Here is a 17,743-nt window from a genome sequence, read left to right as displayed (position 1 = left end):
CAATCATTTATTCAGCAAACATTCGAAAGCCTTCTATATTCCAGAAATAACCAAAGCATGAGTCACCTTTTCGGACTAAATCACATTTTTGCTGACTATCTAAATAACAAATTAGCATGGAAACGTACTTCAACTAGTTTAAATCATAAAGCCAAACCTAAAAATAGGTAAATATGGTTGGAGAAAGTACTTTCTAACCAATTTTATTATCTCTACTAAATACGTGATGGAATAAATGTTCAAAAAACAACTAGGATAGAAAATATTCAGCATTTCCATTTGGTAAGGATTTCTCCTGATTACCGCACTTGATAAAGAAACGAGAGATTTTCTTTCCTATGCCACTAAAATCAGAGCTGTAAGGGATCACAGATAGAGGAATCTGGAATAGCATGAAAAGTTAACCTCTATATTTATGAAATCCAACTGTCATTCATATACATGTAAGTGTAAGTAAGTAATTCAAAGGTCTGTAGTTCCAAATTATTTTCAAGTGTCTTATTGCATTTTTCAGACATTAACTTAATTGTCCTCGTCTTCAGGAAGTAATCTGAGTCTAAAAACCCTGATATTACCCTATAGAGTTAATCTAATTTGATGATTAAGACACTTGAACAAAAACAATTACAAAGATAACTAAATATATTAACTAAACTGTTAACTAAAAATGAAATAACTGAAATCATTAGGAAGGTTTCCCTGGGTTGATACTTCCTAAAGGAAAAATACTATTTAAATTGTCAGCAACAGGCTACAGAGATGAACTAGAAACCTAATAAAAAGTCACCTGAGCATTTTTTTTTCAATGAACAGCTTTAAATCTATTGTCACTTGAGTAAAATTTCTACTCAGCGGAAGTAGCTCCTTGAGAACAAAACTCCAAAGTTAAAAATTAACTGAACATCTGAATTAAATAATTTTGAGATCAGGTTACACAGTTGATTTATACTAGTATGTGGGAAAATAGTTACCTCTGTGGCCCTATTTCCTAGAAAAATAAATCAACGAAATAAGAAAAAGGGCGATTGAGTAAGATTTTTACAAAGAACTGCAGGTTACATGATTTAGTACTTGGAAAGCATCTCACGACTTCCTCAGGTGGCTAAACCAGTTTTTGAAGTTGCTGCCACCTTGTGGTACATTGTTGAAACCACAGCAGGTTACATATTCTACAGCAAGTCAACATTTTTCTTTGTTACAACTTAACATTGTAGGTAAAGACTAATCAATACAGGACTGCAGTTTTCAAATCAACAGAAGTGTTCACTTAAGTCAGTGGGTTTAAATTCATTTCAGTTCAGTAGAAATTTTTTAAATCGCACTATTTTATGAAATCCTAACCCATCCTCTAGCTGGTGTCTTTATTTTATCATTTCATGTAAGGCCAAAGCACCACAGATCATAGTTGGGATGGGGTAGGGGGTGCAATGAACTGTCCAGCCCATGTCATCACCTCAGACCGCCGAACTGAGTTGCTGACTTTGAAATTACTCTCAGCCTACCCTCTGGGGACTCTACTACTCATGGAAACGTCTGGTGTTTTTTTGCTTCCTTTTTTTTTAAAAATACTACCACTCTGACTTGGCTGTTTCTGGCCGTTCCCCTGGGCCATGGCATCTCGCATTCTGGATCTAACACTGGACTCAGACTCGTACATACAAAACAAACCAGACTTGGTTTTGAAACCACCCTCTGTTCAGGCAAGCCAGCCCAGCCTCACAGCAGTGAATAAGAAATGCCAGTTGGGGTCTTGCTGAAGTTCAGTGCCCTGGAGCCCACCCTCAGCAGCCCCAAGCTTCAGCCCAAACCACTCTGGCTGCATGATGACCATGCACTGGGTAGCTGCTAACTCAGCCCTCAGTGAGGAATATTTAGTACTGAGTGTGAGAACAAGAGCCGTTACAGCTCATCAGAAAGGCCAGGATGTGTTCTCTGGCACTGGAGTTATCTGCAGGAGAGCCCGTCCAGTCAAACTGGCTCAAGCTGTTTCTCAAAACCCATATCTTGGAAGGGACACAGGACAAGTGTAGCAACTGAGTACAGCCACACCAGGGAACTCAATCCCTAACCTTTTTCTTGCTGCAGACGGAGGCCAGCAGTGCCAAGATATGGCAATGTCGCCACCTGCTGGCTCCATGGTAAAGTATAACTATGGGACGAAACTCCCAAGCACCAGTGGCCTGTCATTCCCCTCCAGCCTCTAAATTCAAATGGTCAGCTCAGTACCTGCCTTGATAAAGTAACTGTGTCTTTGCATTTACATGTCACAGGCACTGTGGCCAAGTTCTCCAGGGGCCTTACCTCATTTAATCTTCACAACCACCCTGTAAGATGGGCCCTATAGTGTAACACCCATTTTATAAAAGAGGAAAGAGAAACACAAAACTTAAAAGAAATTTGTCCAGAGAGCAAATTATAAAGAGCAAAGCTGGGATTGGAACCCAGGTCTTTCATACTCAACCACTATGATGTACTACCTCCCAGTATCCCCTGGAATCCTTGATAAACACCACAACCTATTAGAAATTTGTCTCCATGTTATGAAGAAACTGATCCTCAGAGTTCAAGTTCTGGACCAAGGTCACAGAGCAAGCATGGAAACAGCAACTCTGGGCACCTGAGTGAACCACCTTGGAAGGGAGGGGGCTGTCCATGCATGATCTCATGCATACTTACCAGGCTTCCTAGGCCAGAGGCATCGCCCTCAGTCCAAGCAGTCCTAGGAATGCTTAGGAAAAGTGTTCAAGGTCTGAGATGGAATTTCTGGGCCAATTCTGCCCAGCCAGGACTTCTTCACTACACAAGATAAAGTTCTGAAATAAGGACCCCCTGGTCCATCAAGGCCATTGCTAGATTTTAACAGCAAGTTGATTCATCCCACACTTTTCCACTTGCAGACCACCAAGTCAAACTCCTCAAAAAGAAGAGATGGTTTGACTTCCTCTCTGAGACTGTGTAAGCATTTTATCTAAATGTTGGCTTACCCAGCCAGAATGGTTACTTCCAACGATGCCAAAAGGGTTCACACCAACCCCTACCCTGTGTCCACTTCCCCTGGTACCAGCCACAGGAGATTTCACATACCCCACTTGGTTTCAACAGCCGCTCACCATCACTTTATACTACATGGAGGAACCTAGCACCCCATGAAGTGGAGAATTTCATTCTTTTCTTATGGCTAATATTCCATTGTGTATACATATACCACTTCTTTATCCTTTCATCTGCTCATGGGCACTTAGGTTGCTTCCATCAACATTTGTTATTTGTAGACTTTTTGATGATAGCCATTTTGACAGGTGTGAGATGATCTCATTGTGGTTTTGGTTTGCCTTTCTTTGATGATTAGCCATCATTAAAGGGCAGGATTTGACTATTTTTGGAAATAGAGTCTTTGAAGAGGTAATTAAAATTAAATGAGGTCTTGGTGGGGGGAGTGCTAATCCAAAATAACTTCAGGTTCAGAACATCTGTAGTTTTTATTTAACCAACCTCTCCTTGCAAAGTCAAGATATTATTCTAATGGGCAGACACCCTCTTTGAAGATACAGTTCACTTCCAGAAGTGGTCAGTGACTTTTTGAGGAGGATTTTCCTCAAAGCTTACTGTACTCTGTAGCACTCTCCTTCACTTGTAGAAGAACATAGGATTCTTCCTGGTGCTCCTCCTGGGTCAGCTGCTGGATACTAGAATCCCCAGGGGAGCTTTCAGTACCAAAGCCCAGGTCCCAGATTCCAGATATTCTAATTGAGCAAGACAGAGTTGTTATTTTTCTTAAAGCTCCTCAGGTGGTTCTAATGTGTAGCCATAATTGAGCACCCTTGCTCTAGGGCCCAGATCATCAATTTCTAAAATCTGGGCTAGCTGAGCATCATAGGCTGAATAATGGCTCCTGCAAGAGAGCCTGTCAGCATTCTAATTACGAGAACCTGTGCATGTTACCTGTGTGATTAATGACTTTGAGATGGGGGGATGATTCTGGATTATCTGGGTGGACCCTAAATGTAATCACAAGGGTCCTTTTAATAAGGTCGAATGAGGAAGAAGGCGATGTGATGATGGAAGCAGGGGGAGAAAAGGCGATGTAATGTAGGGCCCAGAGCCAAGGAACGCTGGTGATCTCTAGAAGCCGGAAAAAGCAAGGAAACATTCTCCCTTAGATCCTCCAAGAGAACCTGCCCTACTGACATCTTGATTTTAGCTCCATAGGACTCATTCTGGACTTGTGACTGCTAGAATTGTTAAGCGACTACACCTGTGTTGTTCTATGCCATCCAGTTTGTGGTGGTTGTGAGAGCAGCCAAGGAAACTAGTTCACTAAGAAACACCTGAGGAACTTGTTAAAAATGCAGATGCCCAGCCTTTTCAAAGCTCCATGGCCAATGGTTATCACATTTTAGCGGGTACCTGAATATACTGAGGCTCTTGAAAATCCAATTTGCTGCCCACCTCCCTATTTCAGATTCAGCAGGATTGGGGAAGGGCCCAAGAATTTGCATTTCTAACAAATTCCCAGGAGGGTGCAGATGCAGCACAGGCTTTGAGAACTACTGCTTTAGATGCTTTTGAGGCACAGACTAGAATACCATGATTATAATCACAATCAAAAAACCTTCCTCAGGGATTTCCCTGGTGGTGCAAGGGATAGGAATCCGCCTGCCAATGCAGGGGACACAGGTTCAATCCCTGGTCTGGGAAGATCCCACATGCCGCGGGGTAACTAAGCCTATGCGCCACAACTACTGAGCTTGAGCTCTAGAGCCCATAAGCCACAACTACTGAGCCCACATGCCACAACTACTGAAACCTGTGTGCCTAGAGCCCGTGCCTCACAAGAGGAGCCACCTCAAGATGAAGCCCGCGCAACACAATGAAGACACAAAGCAGACACACACACACACACACACACACACACAAACCCCTTTCTCAAAGTAACAACAGCAAAAAAGCCCCCATCTCTGTTTTTCTCTGCTGCTCAGGACACCAACCTGGCTGCTTCTTCATCTCCTCACCAGGCGGTCTCTGTCTCAGGGATTTACAGCCCAGGGGTCCTCAACCAAGTGCTGAGGCTCTCCTGAGAGGTGCCTGGAAATCCACGGGGAAATTTCTGGCTGCCACAATGACTGGAGGGAGTGCTACCAGCATTTTGTGGGGAGAGGGGACCCAGGATGTGTTCTATGTCCTACAATGCTCAGGACAGTTATACTAAGGGAGGAATTGTCGTACCCCAAATGGCATTGTGTCTCTAGGCAAAAAATGAAGGCTCATTGGTCATTTGGTTTCTGACTGGGGCCTGTGGGTTGTCCACCAGTTTCTGAAGGTCACTCAAGGACTTTCAGTGTGAAGGCCTTTGCTGGCCGCACTCAGCCATCAAAAAGGAGAGTTTCAAAGGCCTGTTCTCCACAGTCTAGACTTGCCCGTCCCCCTTAATATTGATACCATTTTGTTTATAGCCCACTACCCAACTATGATGGGACCATATCCCCTCCTTGTCATAGCAACCATGTAAACAAGAGTTATTTTTAATCCCTCAGAGTAAAAGCTGGGCAGCTGCCTAGGGGAGCCGTGGCCCATTACAGGAGCCCTCCGGAATGCCAGAGATCCGGTTCAGCCCTCTGCATGGCCAAGCATGCCACTGCCCATGGCTGTTGCCGGAGGACACTGTCTCCCTGAGGTCCTTCCAGACAGTGGCTGCTACTAATACTATGGGAGAGTATCCACTGGGCATTCGGCAAGCAGCTTGCTTCATGCAAACACTCTACACTCCCCCTTCCTTAAGGCTGCATGACCTTTGTCAACAGAATAAAACAGGGCACAGGGACCACATGTCAGATTTCAGAAATGGCTCACAACATGTAGTTGGTGGAATGCCAGGCTCTAGGCCAATTCTATCACTACCTAGGTCCAACTATAATTCTGGACTCCTTAGGTGACCTTTCTGGGCCTCAGCTTTATGTCCACAAAAAGAGGTTTGTGTGGTTATATGGTCTTAAGGAACACTCCAGCTCTATATTTTATGATCTGGGGATAGGATATGGTTTCCATTAGCTTATTTTGCTCTGGACACTAGCAGTTCATGTTTTCTATATAGGATGTTGCCTCAGCAGTCTGGCAGAAGTGGTGTAGGAATCATGGATTTGCAACAGCAAAATTATCACCTGTTCTAACCCCAAAGAGAGAAATCAGCAGGCAGGCCTAGCACTATTTGTACCTATTAATTTTATATTCAGCAGCTGGCCAAGAACAAAAATGTACATCATTCAATATTTACATCAGGGCTCTGATCACAGTGCCCATTCTGCACTTAAATGCACTGCACTAATCTTACAGGGAAACTGTGGTAGGGAGAATGCAAAACCAGGTTAAAGTGAGACTGTTTTAAATACCACCGCTCTCTATTTTTAATGTCACTTTAAGTGTATTCCTGTAAAGGAAAGGCAATAGTTTCCTGCCTGCCCACTGAAAACTGTGGCCTATCATAATTTAATTTTTGGAGAAAAGATGTTCAAAATTAATCTCATCTCCCTCACTCAGAAGCACTACCATTTAATAAGTTTCAGCCATGTGCTAGAAAGACAATACAATTCTAACGTCCCAGCAAACCCTGCAGTAATGTTCCCATTTTACTGAAATGAAAAAGAGCTTCATAAAAATTCTGCTTTGTTCTCCATGACTGATAAGGAAGAGGCATTCTACAATATTTGTTTAATGCAAGATTCTTTTCAAAATGGCAAAGGGAATACAGTATCTAAATGTGACTGCAACTCTCCCCAACCCACCCCCTGACATCAAGTGTCTGAAAGCTGCAAGGGCCTACTAAGCTAATCACTCTGGTTGATTACACACTGATCTCAGAGATTTGCCTTCTCCAGGGGGAACTGAACACAAAACGCGGAGTCAAGAGAGAGACTTGAAGGCGACGGGCCTTCCTATCTCACGACCAAGAATTTCTAAAGCCAAACAAGTCAACTGAGTTTTTAGCTGATCATAAACAGCCTGGAAGAGATCTTAACTTTGATCCTGTTTATTTCTGTGGACTGGAATTCTACAGTCCCTCCCTGCGAGACATCAACCAGGAAGAAGTGCGTCAAAGCCCCAGGGAAACTTGTTGCAATCCTCGGAACTCGTGCCCTCCTCCGGCCAAAGCTCCCACTGCACAATGATGCCTTGTACCGAGACCTGTGAGGACCAAGGGCACAAGGAAACTGATCCCTAACTTTCAAGGTTGCCAGCAAAGCAGTTTAAAGCCAGAGGCCTCCAGAGAGTGGCCCAGCATTCCTATACTCCATTTCGGTGTTGTAAAAAACTCTCAAGAGTTCCTAAAGCAGAGAAGGCCTAAGTTTAGAACACACAAAAAAGCCGGAAGCTTGCAAAAGAGCAAGCATGCAGTTTTCCCACGTGGGCCGCGGGCAGAGAGCCAAGTCAGAGCGGAAGCTTTGAAGTCGGTCAGGGCTCAAGGAGTCCGTCTCAGCGGTTGCAGGTACCCACCCACCTGGCACACCCGCTAGCCCCTGCCAGACGCATCTGCCCAGAAAGGTGCTCGGGAAGGGTTGGGCGCGGGCGCAGCACCGGTCCGCTGTCCCTCTCTCTTAAGTGCTTGCCTACCCGCTGCGCGCTGCGGATGCAGCTGAGACCAAAGGTTGGGGGACGACTCTGCAATTGTTCCCTCTCCCCCGCTCGCCGCCCCTGGGCTAACCGGCCTCAGACCCTCCCCGCCGCGGCGGGGGCGCGCTGGCTGGGCGCACGGCCCAGAGGCGCGGTCCCCCCGAGCGGGAGCGGGATCGTACAGGGCACGGAGGACCGCAGCAGCCGGAACGACTAATCTCACCTTCACGGCCGCGGGAGTGGCACCTGAGGCCATGGCTGCGCGAGGAAGGAGCGACGGCCTCGGGCGGGGTGGAGACGTGCAGCGGCGGAGCGAAGCGGTTTCAGGCGCTGGGCCCGGGGTTGACCAACGAGGTCCCGGGGGCGGCTGTGGCTCCTCCTCTTCCTCCCCGGGACAGCTGGATTGGCTGCTGGTGTGGGCTCTCCCCCGCCACCCCCCCACCTCAATTTGAGGTTCCAGTGTCCCGCCCCGTTTGCAGACCTTTCTGTTTCTCCGTTGATTTTTTTTCGACCCCCAGTTATAACTAACGGGCTCATGATAGTGAGAATAATGGAGACCGCTGATTGAGTACTTATGTTGTTCCAGACTCTGTGCTTTGCACTTTAATCAGCTCCGTTAACCATCACAAGAACGCTACAAAGAAGGAAGAGCAGCACTCCGGCTCCGCCTCGTCTCAGCTGCAAGCTCGGCCTTATCTGTAAAACCAGGCCCATTCTCGGTGCAGAAGTTCTCGCGGGAGGGAAAATCGTGGAGAGGAGGGAACAGGCTCTTCGCCAAGGTTACCTCCAGCTGCTAACGCGGGGCGGGGCGGGGCGCGGTTGGCTCTTCTTATCACCGTGACCCAACCGGGGGTTTGCTCCTTTCTGTTAATTCGTGGGGGACAGAGCAGGGGAGGGGTTGACCCAAGACTCAGGGATGGCAAAAAGAAAATAAACAGAGTAACGTGCTGCTGGATAACCTTTCTGACCTACAAACTCTGGCTGTTTGAGGTCAGGCTTTCAAGGGGATAAAATATTACCTAACTCCCAGCCTGGGTCAACAGGGCCGGGGCCATCTTTAACCTTACCCACACCAGCCAAAATCCAAGCCAACTAGATTTCAGAATCCAGACTCATGTCTTCATCACTCAGCACTGGCTGGTCACCCACCCCCCACCCCCCACCCCCGTTATACCAGCCCTTCACTGGGATAATCCCTTACTCTCAAAATCCCCATCCCTTCTCTACTGGGATAATCCAATTTAAACTCCCTGGATGGATTAAACTCTTCAACAAAATGCTGGGTGACAGTGATGTTCTGATATACAGAAACTTTGCAGATTACTCTGGGGGTGGGAGAATGGCTGTGGAAGGGTAGACTTTCCTCTTTCCCTATAGCAGTAAAACACTGAAACACGATGCAAGCATAATTTCATTCAAAACATCACTGGGTGCTTCCTGTATACTGTTCACTTAAACAGTAAAGACTTTCACTCTCTCCTTATCATTTGCTCTAGGTTTAAATTTTCTTGCAATGTAATTTTTCTTCTATTTCTTTTAAGTCATAAAATGAAATAGCAAAGAATAAAAGTAGAAGATTGGGGTGCTCCTTTGAAAGAGCAGGAGGCTGGGAGTTCCTCCCAAATGTAGTTTCCTAGGAGCCTGCCTGCTGCTTGTCCTATTGTTGGTAGCCCACTACTCAGAGGGGAACCATTGCAGGGACACAGGTACTTGGGTTTTATGGCTGCTTCACAATTAGGGGATCTTGACCAACTTATGTGCTTTAATGTGACCAGCAAGTCCAGTTTCTACTCAGCACTGCCTCCCTGCGGAGAGTTAGTTAGACCCTGTAAACAAGTTAAATCCTGTAAGCATTAGAAGACCCCTAGACAAAGAAGGAGTTGGAAACCTGGAAGGGTTAAAAACAAAATTCAACTGAGTAAATTGGAAGTCTGACTAGCTTTATTAGGCAATTCATAAGGGCAGCATCCCACCTAGCTAGAACTAGAGCGCTCTCAGAAGTGTTGTACACAATGGAAGGTTTTTATAGGAAGAAGGATGGGGCAGGGAGCTATTAGCAAAAGAAAAGAAATGATTATTTTTAGGCCAGGACATCTTTTTGGATGGAAAGGACCAGCAAGGGTTTTATCATGCATATTGCCTCTTCTTCCTCTGTAGTGGGGGAGGGGAGGAGGGAGAGATGGATGGAGAGGACCCTTGTGACAGATTACCTCATTGGTGCTGATCAGAAAATTTCAAACTATTTCTGAGGAAGGTCGAAACTGCGGTTAGGTTAGGTATTGAGTCTAATTTTGGTTTCATAGGCTTTTAGCACAAGCAAGTGATGCCATTTTGGGCTTGTAGTTTTCTTTTTAACAGGGCTAAACTGGACTTCTGGACTTTTCTACTTTAAATTTCAGGACAGGGCTCAAGCATTTGCTCTTGAACTTGTGATGTCTGTGAAGGGAACAGTGTCCCAAGTCTGGTCTGGTTTTTTCAGTGATGTAATTTATAAGCCATTTCTGGGAAGAAATTAGCATTTCTAGACAAAATTTAAACAATTTTTTAACTTCTCAGAAAACAGGCACCCACCCACCAGCTGACTGTAAGGCACTATTTTGTTCTTTGTGTATGGGGCATGGAGTTCAAGACAAATTGATCCCCCTTCCAAGGGGACTCTAGCAGTTTTCATCATTATGCATTTTGAGAAAAGAGCATACAAATATTAGAAGAATGGGACTGGCCTGCTGTAGGTAATTTGAACTGACAACAACCACTGTAGAGTTTTCTTAATAAAAGAATCGATTTTAGAAGAACATGTCAAATTAAGTTTTCAGAAAGTTAAAAACATTCAAACAAATAAATAGTTGGCACATGTCAGAGATGTATTTAACTCATTAATAAAGGAACCAGCAGGATGACAAAGCTGATTCAACGGAGGATGTAAGATGCTGCAACAGCAGAAAAGAGAATGTTAGAATAAGATGGAAAAATTAGATACAAAACTGGTATATATTTTACAAGGCAATAAACCTCTAGCCTTCGGGGTTATCATGTCTGTGAACAGATACCACCTGCATCTTCAACTTCGAAAAAAGATTGTCACTTATCTATCTTAACAAGCAAGATATCAACCACCAGAGTCTGAACGCTTATCAGTAAGAAACAATAAAACAAAGTTACAGCCCTCAGGTAAAGGGTCTGCAAACCTTGCCTACAAAGAGGCAAAAATTGAGGAGTGTGTGAAACTCAAAAACATAAACAATATCTGATTGAATGAGCCTGGCTGTATTCCAGTACAACCTTATGGATGCTTAAATTTGAATTTCATATACTTTTCACATGTGACAAAATATTAACCTTCTTTATTATTTTTTTAAAATCTTTATTGGAGTATAAATGGTTTACAATGGTGTGTTAGTTTCTGCTTTATAACAAAGTGAATCAGTTATACATATACATATGTTGCCATATCTCTGCCCTCTTGCGTCTCCCTAGCTCCCACCCTCCCTATCCCACCCCTCTAGGTGGTCACAAACCACCGAGCTGATCTCCCTGTGCTATGCGGCTGCTTCCCAATAGATATCTATTTTACATTTGGTATTGTATAAATGTCCATGTCGCTCTCCCACTTTGTCACAGTTTACCCTTCCCCCTCCCCATATCCTCAAGTCCATTCTCTAGTAGGTCTGTGTTTTTATTCCTGTCTTACCGCTAGGTTCTTCATGACATTTTCTTTTTTCTTAAGTTCCATATATATGTGTTAGCATATGGTATTTGTCTTTCTCTTTCTGACTTACTTCACTCTGTATGACAGACTCTAGGTCTATCCACCTCATTACAAATAGCTCAATTTCGTTTCTTTTTATGGCTGAGTAAAATTCCATTGTATATATGTGCCACATCTTCTTTATCCATTCATCCGATGATGGACATTTAGGTGGTTTCCATCTCCGGGCTGTTGTAAATAGAGCTGCAATGAACATTTTGGTACATGACTCTTTTTGAATTATGGTTTTCTCAGGATATATGCCCAGTAGTGGGATTGCTGGGTCATATGGTAGTTCTATTTGTAGTTTTTTAAGGAACCTCCATACTGTTCTCCATAGAGGCTGTACCAATTCACATTCCCACCAGCAGTGCAGGAGGGTTCCCTTTTCTCCACACCCTCTCCAGCATTTATTGTTTCTAGATTTTTTGATGATGGCCATTCTGACTGGTGTGAGATGATATCTCATTGTAGTTTTGATTTGTATTTCTCTAATGATTAATGATGTTGAGCATTCTTTCATGTGTTTGTTGGAAATTTGTATATCTTCTTTGGAGAAATGTCTATTTAGGTCTTCTGCCCATTTTTGGATTGGATAGTTTGTTTTTTTGTTATTGAGCTACATGAGCTGCTTGTAAATTTTGGAGATTAATCCTTTGTCCATTGCTTCATTTGCAAATATTTTCTCCCATTCTGAGGGTTGTCTTTTGGTCTTATTTATGGTTTCCTTTGCTGTGCAAAAGCTTTGAAGTTTCATTAGGTCCCATTTGTTTATTTTTGTTTTTATTTCCATTTCTCTAGGAGGTGGGTCAAAAAGGATCTTGCTGTGATTTATGTCATAGAGTGTTCTGCCTATGTTTTCCTTTAAGAGTTTGATAGTTTCTGGCCTTACATTTAGGTCTTTAATCCATTTTGAGCTTATTTTTGTGTATGGTGTTAGAGAGTGATCTAATCTCAAACTTTTACATGTACCTGTCCAGTTTTCCAAGCACCACTTATTGAAGAGGCTGTCCTTTCTCCACACTATATTGCCTCCTTTATCAAAAATAAAGTGACCATATGTGTGTGGGTTTATCTCTGGGCTTTCTATCCTGTTCCATTGATCTATATTTCTGTTTTTGTGCCAGTACCATACTGTCTTGATTACTGTAGCTTTGTAGTATAGTCTGAAGTCAGGAAGCCTGATTCCTACAGCTCCGTTTTTCTTTCTCAAGATTGCTTTGGCTATTCGGGGTCTTTTATGTTTCCATACAAATTGTGTAATTTTTTGTTCTAGTTCTGTGAAAAATGCCAGTGGTACTTTGATAGGGATTGCATTGAATCTATAGATTGCTTTGGGTAGTAGAGTCTTTTTCACAATGTTGATTCTTCCAATCCAAGAACATGGTATATCTCTCCATCTATTTGTATCATCTTTAATTTCTTTCACCAGTGTCTTATAATTTTCTGCATACAGATCTTTTGTCTCCTTAGGTAGATTTATTCCTAGATATTTTATTCTTTTTGTCGCAGTGGTAAATGGGAGTGTTTTCTTGATTTCACTTTCAGATTTTTCATCATTAGTGTATAGGAATGCCAGAGACTTCTGTGCATTAATTTTGTATCCTGCTACTTTACCAAATTCATTGATTAGCTCTAGGAGTTTTCTGGTAGCATCTTTAGGATTCTCTATGTATAGTATCATGTCATCTGCAAACAGTGACAGCTTTACTTCTTCTTTTCTGATTTGGATTCCTTTTATTTCCTTTTCTTCTCTGATTGCTGTGGCTAAAACTTCCAAAACTATGTTGAATAAGAGTGGTGAGAGTGGGCAACCTTGTCTTGTTCCTGATCTTAGTGGAAATGCTTTCAGTTTTTCACCATTGAGGACGATGTTGGCTGTGGGTTTGTCATATATAGCCTTTATTATGTTGAGAAAAGTTCCCTCTATGCCTACTTTCTGTAGGGTTTTTATCATAAATGGGTGTTGAATTTTGTCAAAAGCTTTTTCTGCATCTATTGAGATGATCATATGGTTTTTCTCCTTCAGTTTGTTAATATGGTGTATCACGTTGATTGATGTGCGTATATTGAAGAATCCTTGCATTCCTGGAATAAACCCCACTGGATCATGGGATACGATCCTTTTAATGTGCTGTTGGATTCTGTTTGCTAGTATTTTGTTGAGGATTTTTGCATCTATGTTCATCAGTGATATTGGCCTGTAGTTTTCTTTCTTTGTGACATCCTTGCCTGGTTTTGGTATCAAGGTGATGGTGGCCTCGTAGAATGAGTTTGGGAGTGTTCCTCCTTCTGCTATATTTTGTAAGAATTTGAGAAGGATAGATGTTAGCTCTTCTCTAAATGTTTGATAGAATTAGCCTGTGAAGCCATCTGGTCCTGGGCTTTTGTTTGTTGGAAGATTTTTAATCACAGTTTCAATTTCAGTGCTTGTGATTGATCTGTTCATATTTTCTATTTCTTCCTGATTCAGTCTTGGCAGGTTGTGCATTTCTAAGAATTTGTCCATTTATTCCAGGTTGTCCGTTTTATTAGCATAGAGTTGCTTGTAGTAATCTCTCATGATCTTTTGTATTTCTGCAGTGTCAGTTGTTACTTCTCCTTTTTCATTTCTAATTCTATTGATTTGAGTCTTCTCCCTTTTTTTCTTGATGAGGCTGGCTAATGGTTTATCAATGTTGTTTATCTTCTCAAAGAACCAGCTTTTAGTTTTATTGATCTTTGCTATCGTTTCCTTCATTTCTTTTTCATTTATTTCTGATCTGGTCTTTATGATTTCTTTCCTTCTGCTAACTTTGGGGTTTTTTTGTTCTTCTTTTTCTAATTGCTTTAGGTGCAAGGTTAGGTTGTTTATTTGAGATGTTTCCTGTTTCTTAAGGTAGGATTGTATTGCTATAGACTTCCCTCTTGGAACTGCTTTTGCTGCATCCCATAGGTTTTGGGTCATCGTGTCTCCATTGTCATTTGTTTCTAGGTATTTTTTGATTTCCTCTTTGATTTCTTCAGTGATCACTTCGTTATTAAGTAGTGTATTGTTTAGCCTCCATGTGTTTGTAGTTTTTACAGATCTTTTCCTGTAATTGATATCTAATCTCATAGCCTTGTGGTCGGAAAAGATACTTGATACAATTTCAATTTTCTTAAATTTACCAAGGCTTGATTTGTGACCCAAGATGTGATCTATCCTGGAGAATGTTCCATGAGCACTTGAGAAGAAAGTGTATTCTGTTGTTTTTGGATGGAATGTCCTATAAATATCAATGAAGTCCATCTTGTTTAATGTATCATTTAAAGCTTGTGTTTCCTTATTTATTTTCATTTTGGATGATCTGTCCATTGGTGAAAGTGGGGTGTTAAAGTCTCCTTCTATGAATGTGTCACTGTCGATTTCCCCTTTTATGGCTGTTAGTATTTGCCTTATGTATTGAGGTGCTCCTATGTTGGGTGCATGAATATTTACAATTGTTATATCTTCTTGGATCGATCCCTTGATCATTATGTAGTGTCCTTCTTTGTCTCTTGTAATAGTCTTTATTTTAAAGTCTATTTTGTCTGATATGAGAATTGCTACTCCAGGTTTCTTTTGGTTTCCATTTGCATGGAATATCTTTTTCCATCCCCTTACTTTCAGTCTGTATGTGTCTCTAGGTCTGAAGTGGGTCTTTTGTAGGCAGCATATATATGGGTCTTGTTTTTGTATGCATTCAGCCAATCTGTGTCTTTTGGTGGGAGCATTTATTCCGTTTATATTTAAGGTAATTATCGATATATATGTTCCTATTCCCATTTTCTTAATTGTTTTGGGTTCGTTATTGTAGGTCTTTTCCTTCTCTTGTGTTTCTTGGCTAGAGAAGTTCCTTTAGCATTTGTTGTAAAGCTGGTTTGGTGGTGCTGAACTCTCTCAGCTTTTGCTTGTCTGTAAAGGTTTTAATTTCTCCATCAAATCTGAATGAGATCCTTGCTGGGTAGAGTAATATTGTTTGCAGGTTTTTCTCCTTCATCACTTTAAATATGTCCTGCCAGTCCCTTCTGGCTTGCAGAGTTTCTGTTGAAAGATCAGCTGTTAACCTTATGGGGATTCCCTTGTGTGTTATTTGTTGTTTTTCCCTTGCTGCTTTTAATATGTTTTCTTTGTGTTTAATTTTTGATAGTTTGATTAATATGTGTCTTGGTGTATTTCTCCTTGGATTTATCCTGTATGGGACTCTCTGTGCTTCCTGGACTTGATTAACTATTTCCTTTCCCATATTAGGGAAGTTTTCAACTATAATCTCTTCAAATATTTTCTCAGTCCCTTTCTTTTTCTCTTCTTCTTCTGGTACCCCTATAATTTGAATGTTGGTGCGTTTAATGTTGTCCCAGAGGTCTCTGAGACTGTCCTCAGTTCTTTTCATTCTTTTTTCTTTATTCTGCTCTGCATTAGTTATTTCCACTATTTTATCTTCTAGGTCACTTATCCGTTCTTCTGCCTCAGTTATTCTGCTATTGATCCCATCTAGAGTATTTTTAATTTCATTTATTGTGTTGTTCATCGTTGCTTGTTTCATCTTTAGTTCTTCTAGGTCCTTGTTAAATGTTTCTTGCATTTTGTCTATTCTATTTCCATGATTTTGGATCATCTTTACTATCATTATTCTGAATTCTTTTTCAGGTAGACTGCCCATTTCCTCTTCATTTTTTAGCTCTGGTGAGTTTTTATCTTGCTCCTTCATCTGCTGTGTGTTTTTATGTCTTGTCATTTTGCTTATCTTACTGTGTTTGGGGTCTCCTTTTTGCAGGCTGCAGGTTCGTAGTTCCCGTTGTTTTTGATGTCTGTCCCCAGTGGCTAAGGTTGGTTCAGTGGGTTGTGTAGGCTTCCTGGTGGAGGAGACTAGTGCCTGTGTGCTGGTGGATCAGGCTTGATCTTGTCTTTCTGGTGGGTAGGTCCACGTCTGGTGGTGTGTTTTGGGGTGTCTGTGGCCTTATTATGATTTTAGGCAGCCTCTCTGCTAATGGGTGGGGTTGTGTTCTTGTCTTGCTAGTTGTTTGGCATAGGGTGTCCAGCACTGTAGCTTGCTGTTCCTTGAGTGAAGCTGGGTGCTGGTGTTGAGATGGAGATCTCTGGGAGATTTTCACCATTTGACATTATGTGGATCTGGGAGGTCTCTTGTGGACCAGTGTCCTGAAGTTGGCTCTCCAACGTCAGAGGCACAGCACTGACTCCTGGCTGTAGAACCAAGAGCCTTTCATCCACACGGCTCAGAATAAAAGGGAGAAAAAGTAGAAAGAAATAATTAGTAGAAGTAGAAAGAAAGGAGGGAGGGAGGGAGGAAGGAAGGAAGGAAGGAGGGAAGGAGGGAAGGAAGGAAAGAAAGAAAGAAGATAAAGTAAAATAAAGTAAGATAAAATATAATAAAGTTATTAAAATAAAAAATAATTATTAAGAAAAAAATTTAAAAAGAACAAAAACGGACGGATAGAACCCTAGGACAAATGGTGGAAGCAAAGCTGTAGAGACAAAATCTCACACAGAAGCATACACATACACACTCACAAAAAGAGGAAAAGGGGAAAAAATCATAAATCTTGCTCTCAAAGTCCACCTCCTCAATTTGGGATGATTCGTTGTCTATTTATGTATTCCACAGATGCAGAGTATATCAAGTTGATTGTGGAGCTTTAATCCGCCGCTCCTGAGGCTACTGGGAGGGATTTCCCTTTCTCTTTGTTCTCACAGCTCCCAGGGTTCAGCTTTGGGTTTGGCCCCGCCTCTGCGTGTAGGTGGCCGGAGGGCGTCTGTTCTTGGCTCAGACAGGAAAGGGTTAAAGGAGCCGCTGATTCGGGGGCTCTGGCTCACCCAGGCCGGGGGGGGGGGGGGGAGGGAGGGGCACGGAGTGCAGGGGGGGCCTGCGGCGGCAGAGGCCGGCGTGACGTTGCACCAGCCTGAGGCGTGCCGTGCGTTCTCCCTGGGAAGTTGTCCCTGGATCCCGGGACCCTGGCAGTGGCGGGCTGCACAGGTTCCCGGGAAGGGGAGTGTGGATAGTGACCTGTGCTCGCACACAGGCTTCCTGTTGGCGGCAGCAGCAGCCTTAGCGTCTCATGCCCGTCTCTGGGGTCCGCGCTTTTAGCCGCGGCTCGCACCCGTCTCTGGAGCTCGTTTAAGCAGCGCTCTTAATCCCTTCTCCTCGCGCACCAGGAAACAAAGAGGGAAGAAAAAGTCTCTTGCCTCTTCTGCAGCTCCAGACCTTTTCCCGAACTCCCTCCCGGCTAGCCGTGGTGCACTAACCCCCTGCAGGCTGTGTTCACGCCGCCAACCCCAGTCCTCTCCCTGCGCTCCGACCGAAGCCCGAGCCTCAGCTCGCAGCCCCGCCCGCCCCGGCGGGTGAGCAGACAAGCCTCTCGGGCTGGTGA

The 17,743-nt window shown here is 43.1% G+C and overlaps 1 protein-coding gene across 1 annotated transcript in view; it reads right to left on the bottom strand.

Moving 5' to 3' along the window:
- Positions 1 to 7,961, bottom strand: part of MTAP (methylthioadenosine phosphorylase) — a 38,722-nt gene extending 30,761 nt beyond the window's left edge. Inside the window, exon 1 of the mRNA XM_030830319.2 lies at positions 7,829 to 7,961. Within this exon, the coding sequence (XP_030686179.1) occupies positions 7,829 to 7,861 (33 nt within the window). The 5' untranslated portion in view covers positions 7,862 to 7,961. The remainder of the gene's footprint in view (positions 1 to 7,828) is intronic.
- Positions 7,962 to 17,743: the final 9,782 nt, after the last annotated feature.

The sequence above is a fragment of the Globicephala melas genome, chromosome 6, assembly GCF_963455315.2.
Source record: "Globicephala melas chromosome 6, mGloMel1.2, whole genome shotgun sequence".
Classification (NCBI taxonomy): domain Eukaryota; kingdom Metazoa; phylum Chordata; class Mammalia; order Artiodactyla; family Delphinidae; genus Globicephala; species Globicephala melas.
Note: the sequence above shows the minus strand (reverse complement) of the source record. Positions and strands in the feature narration are given on the sequence as shown.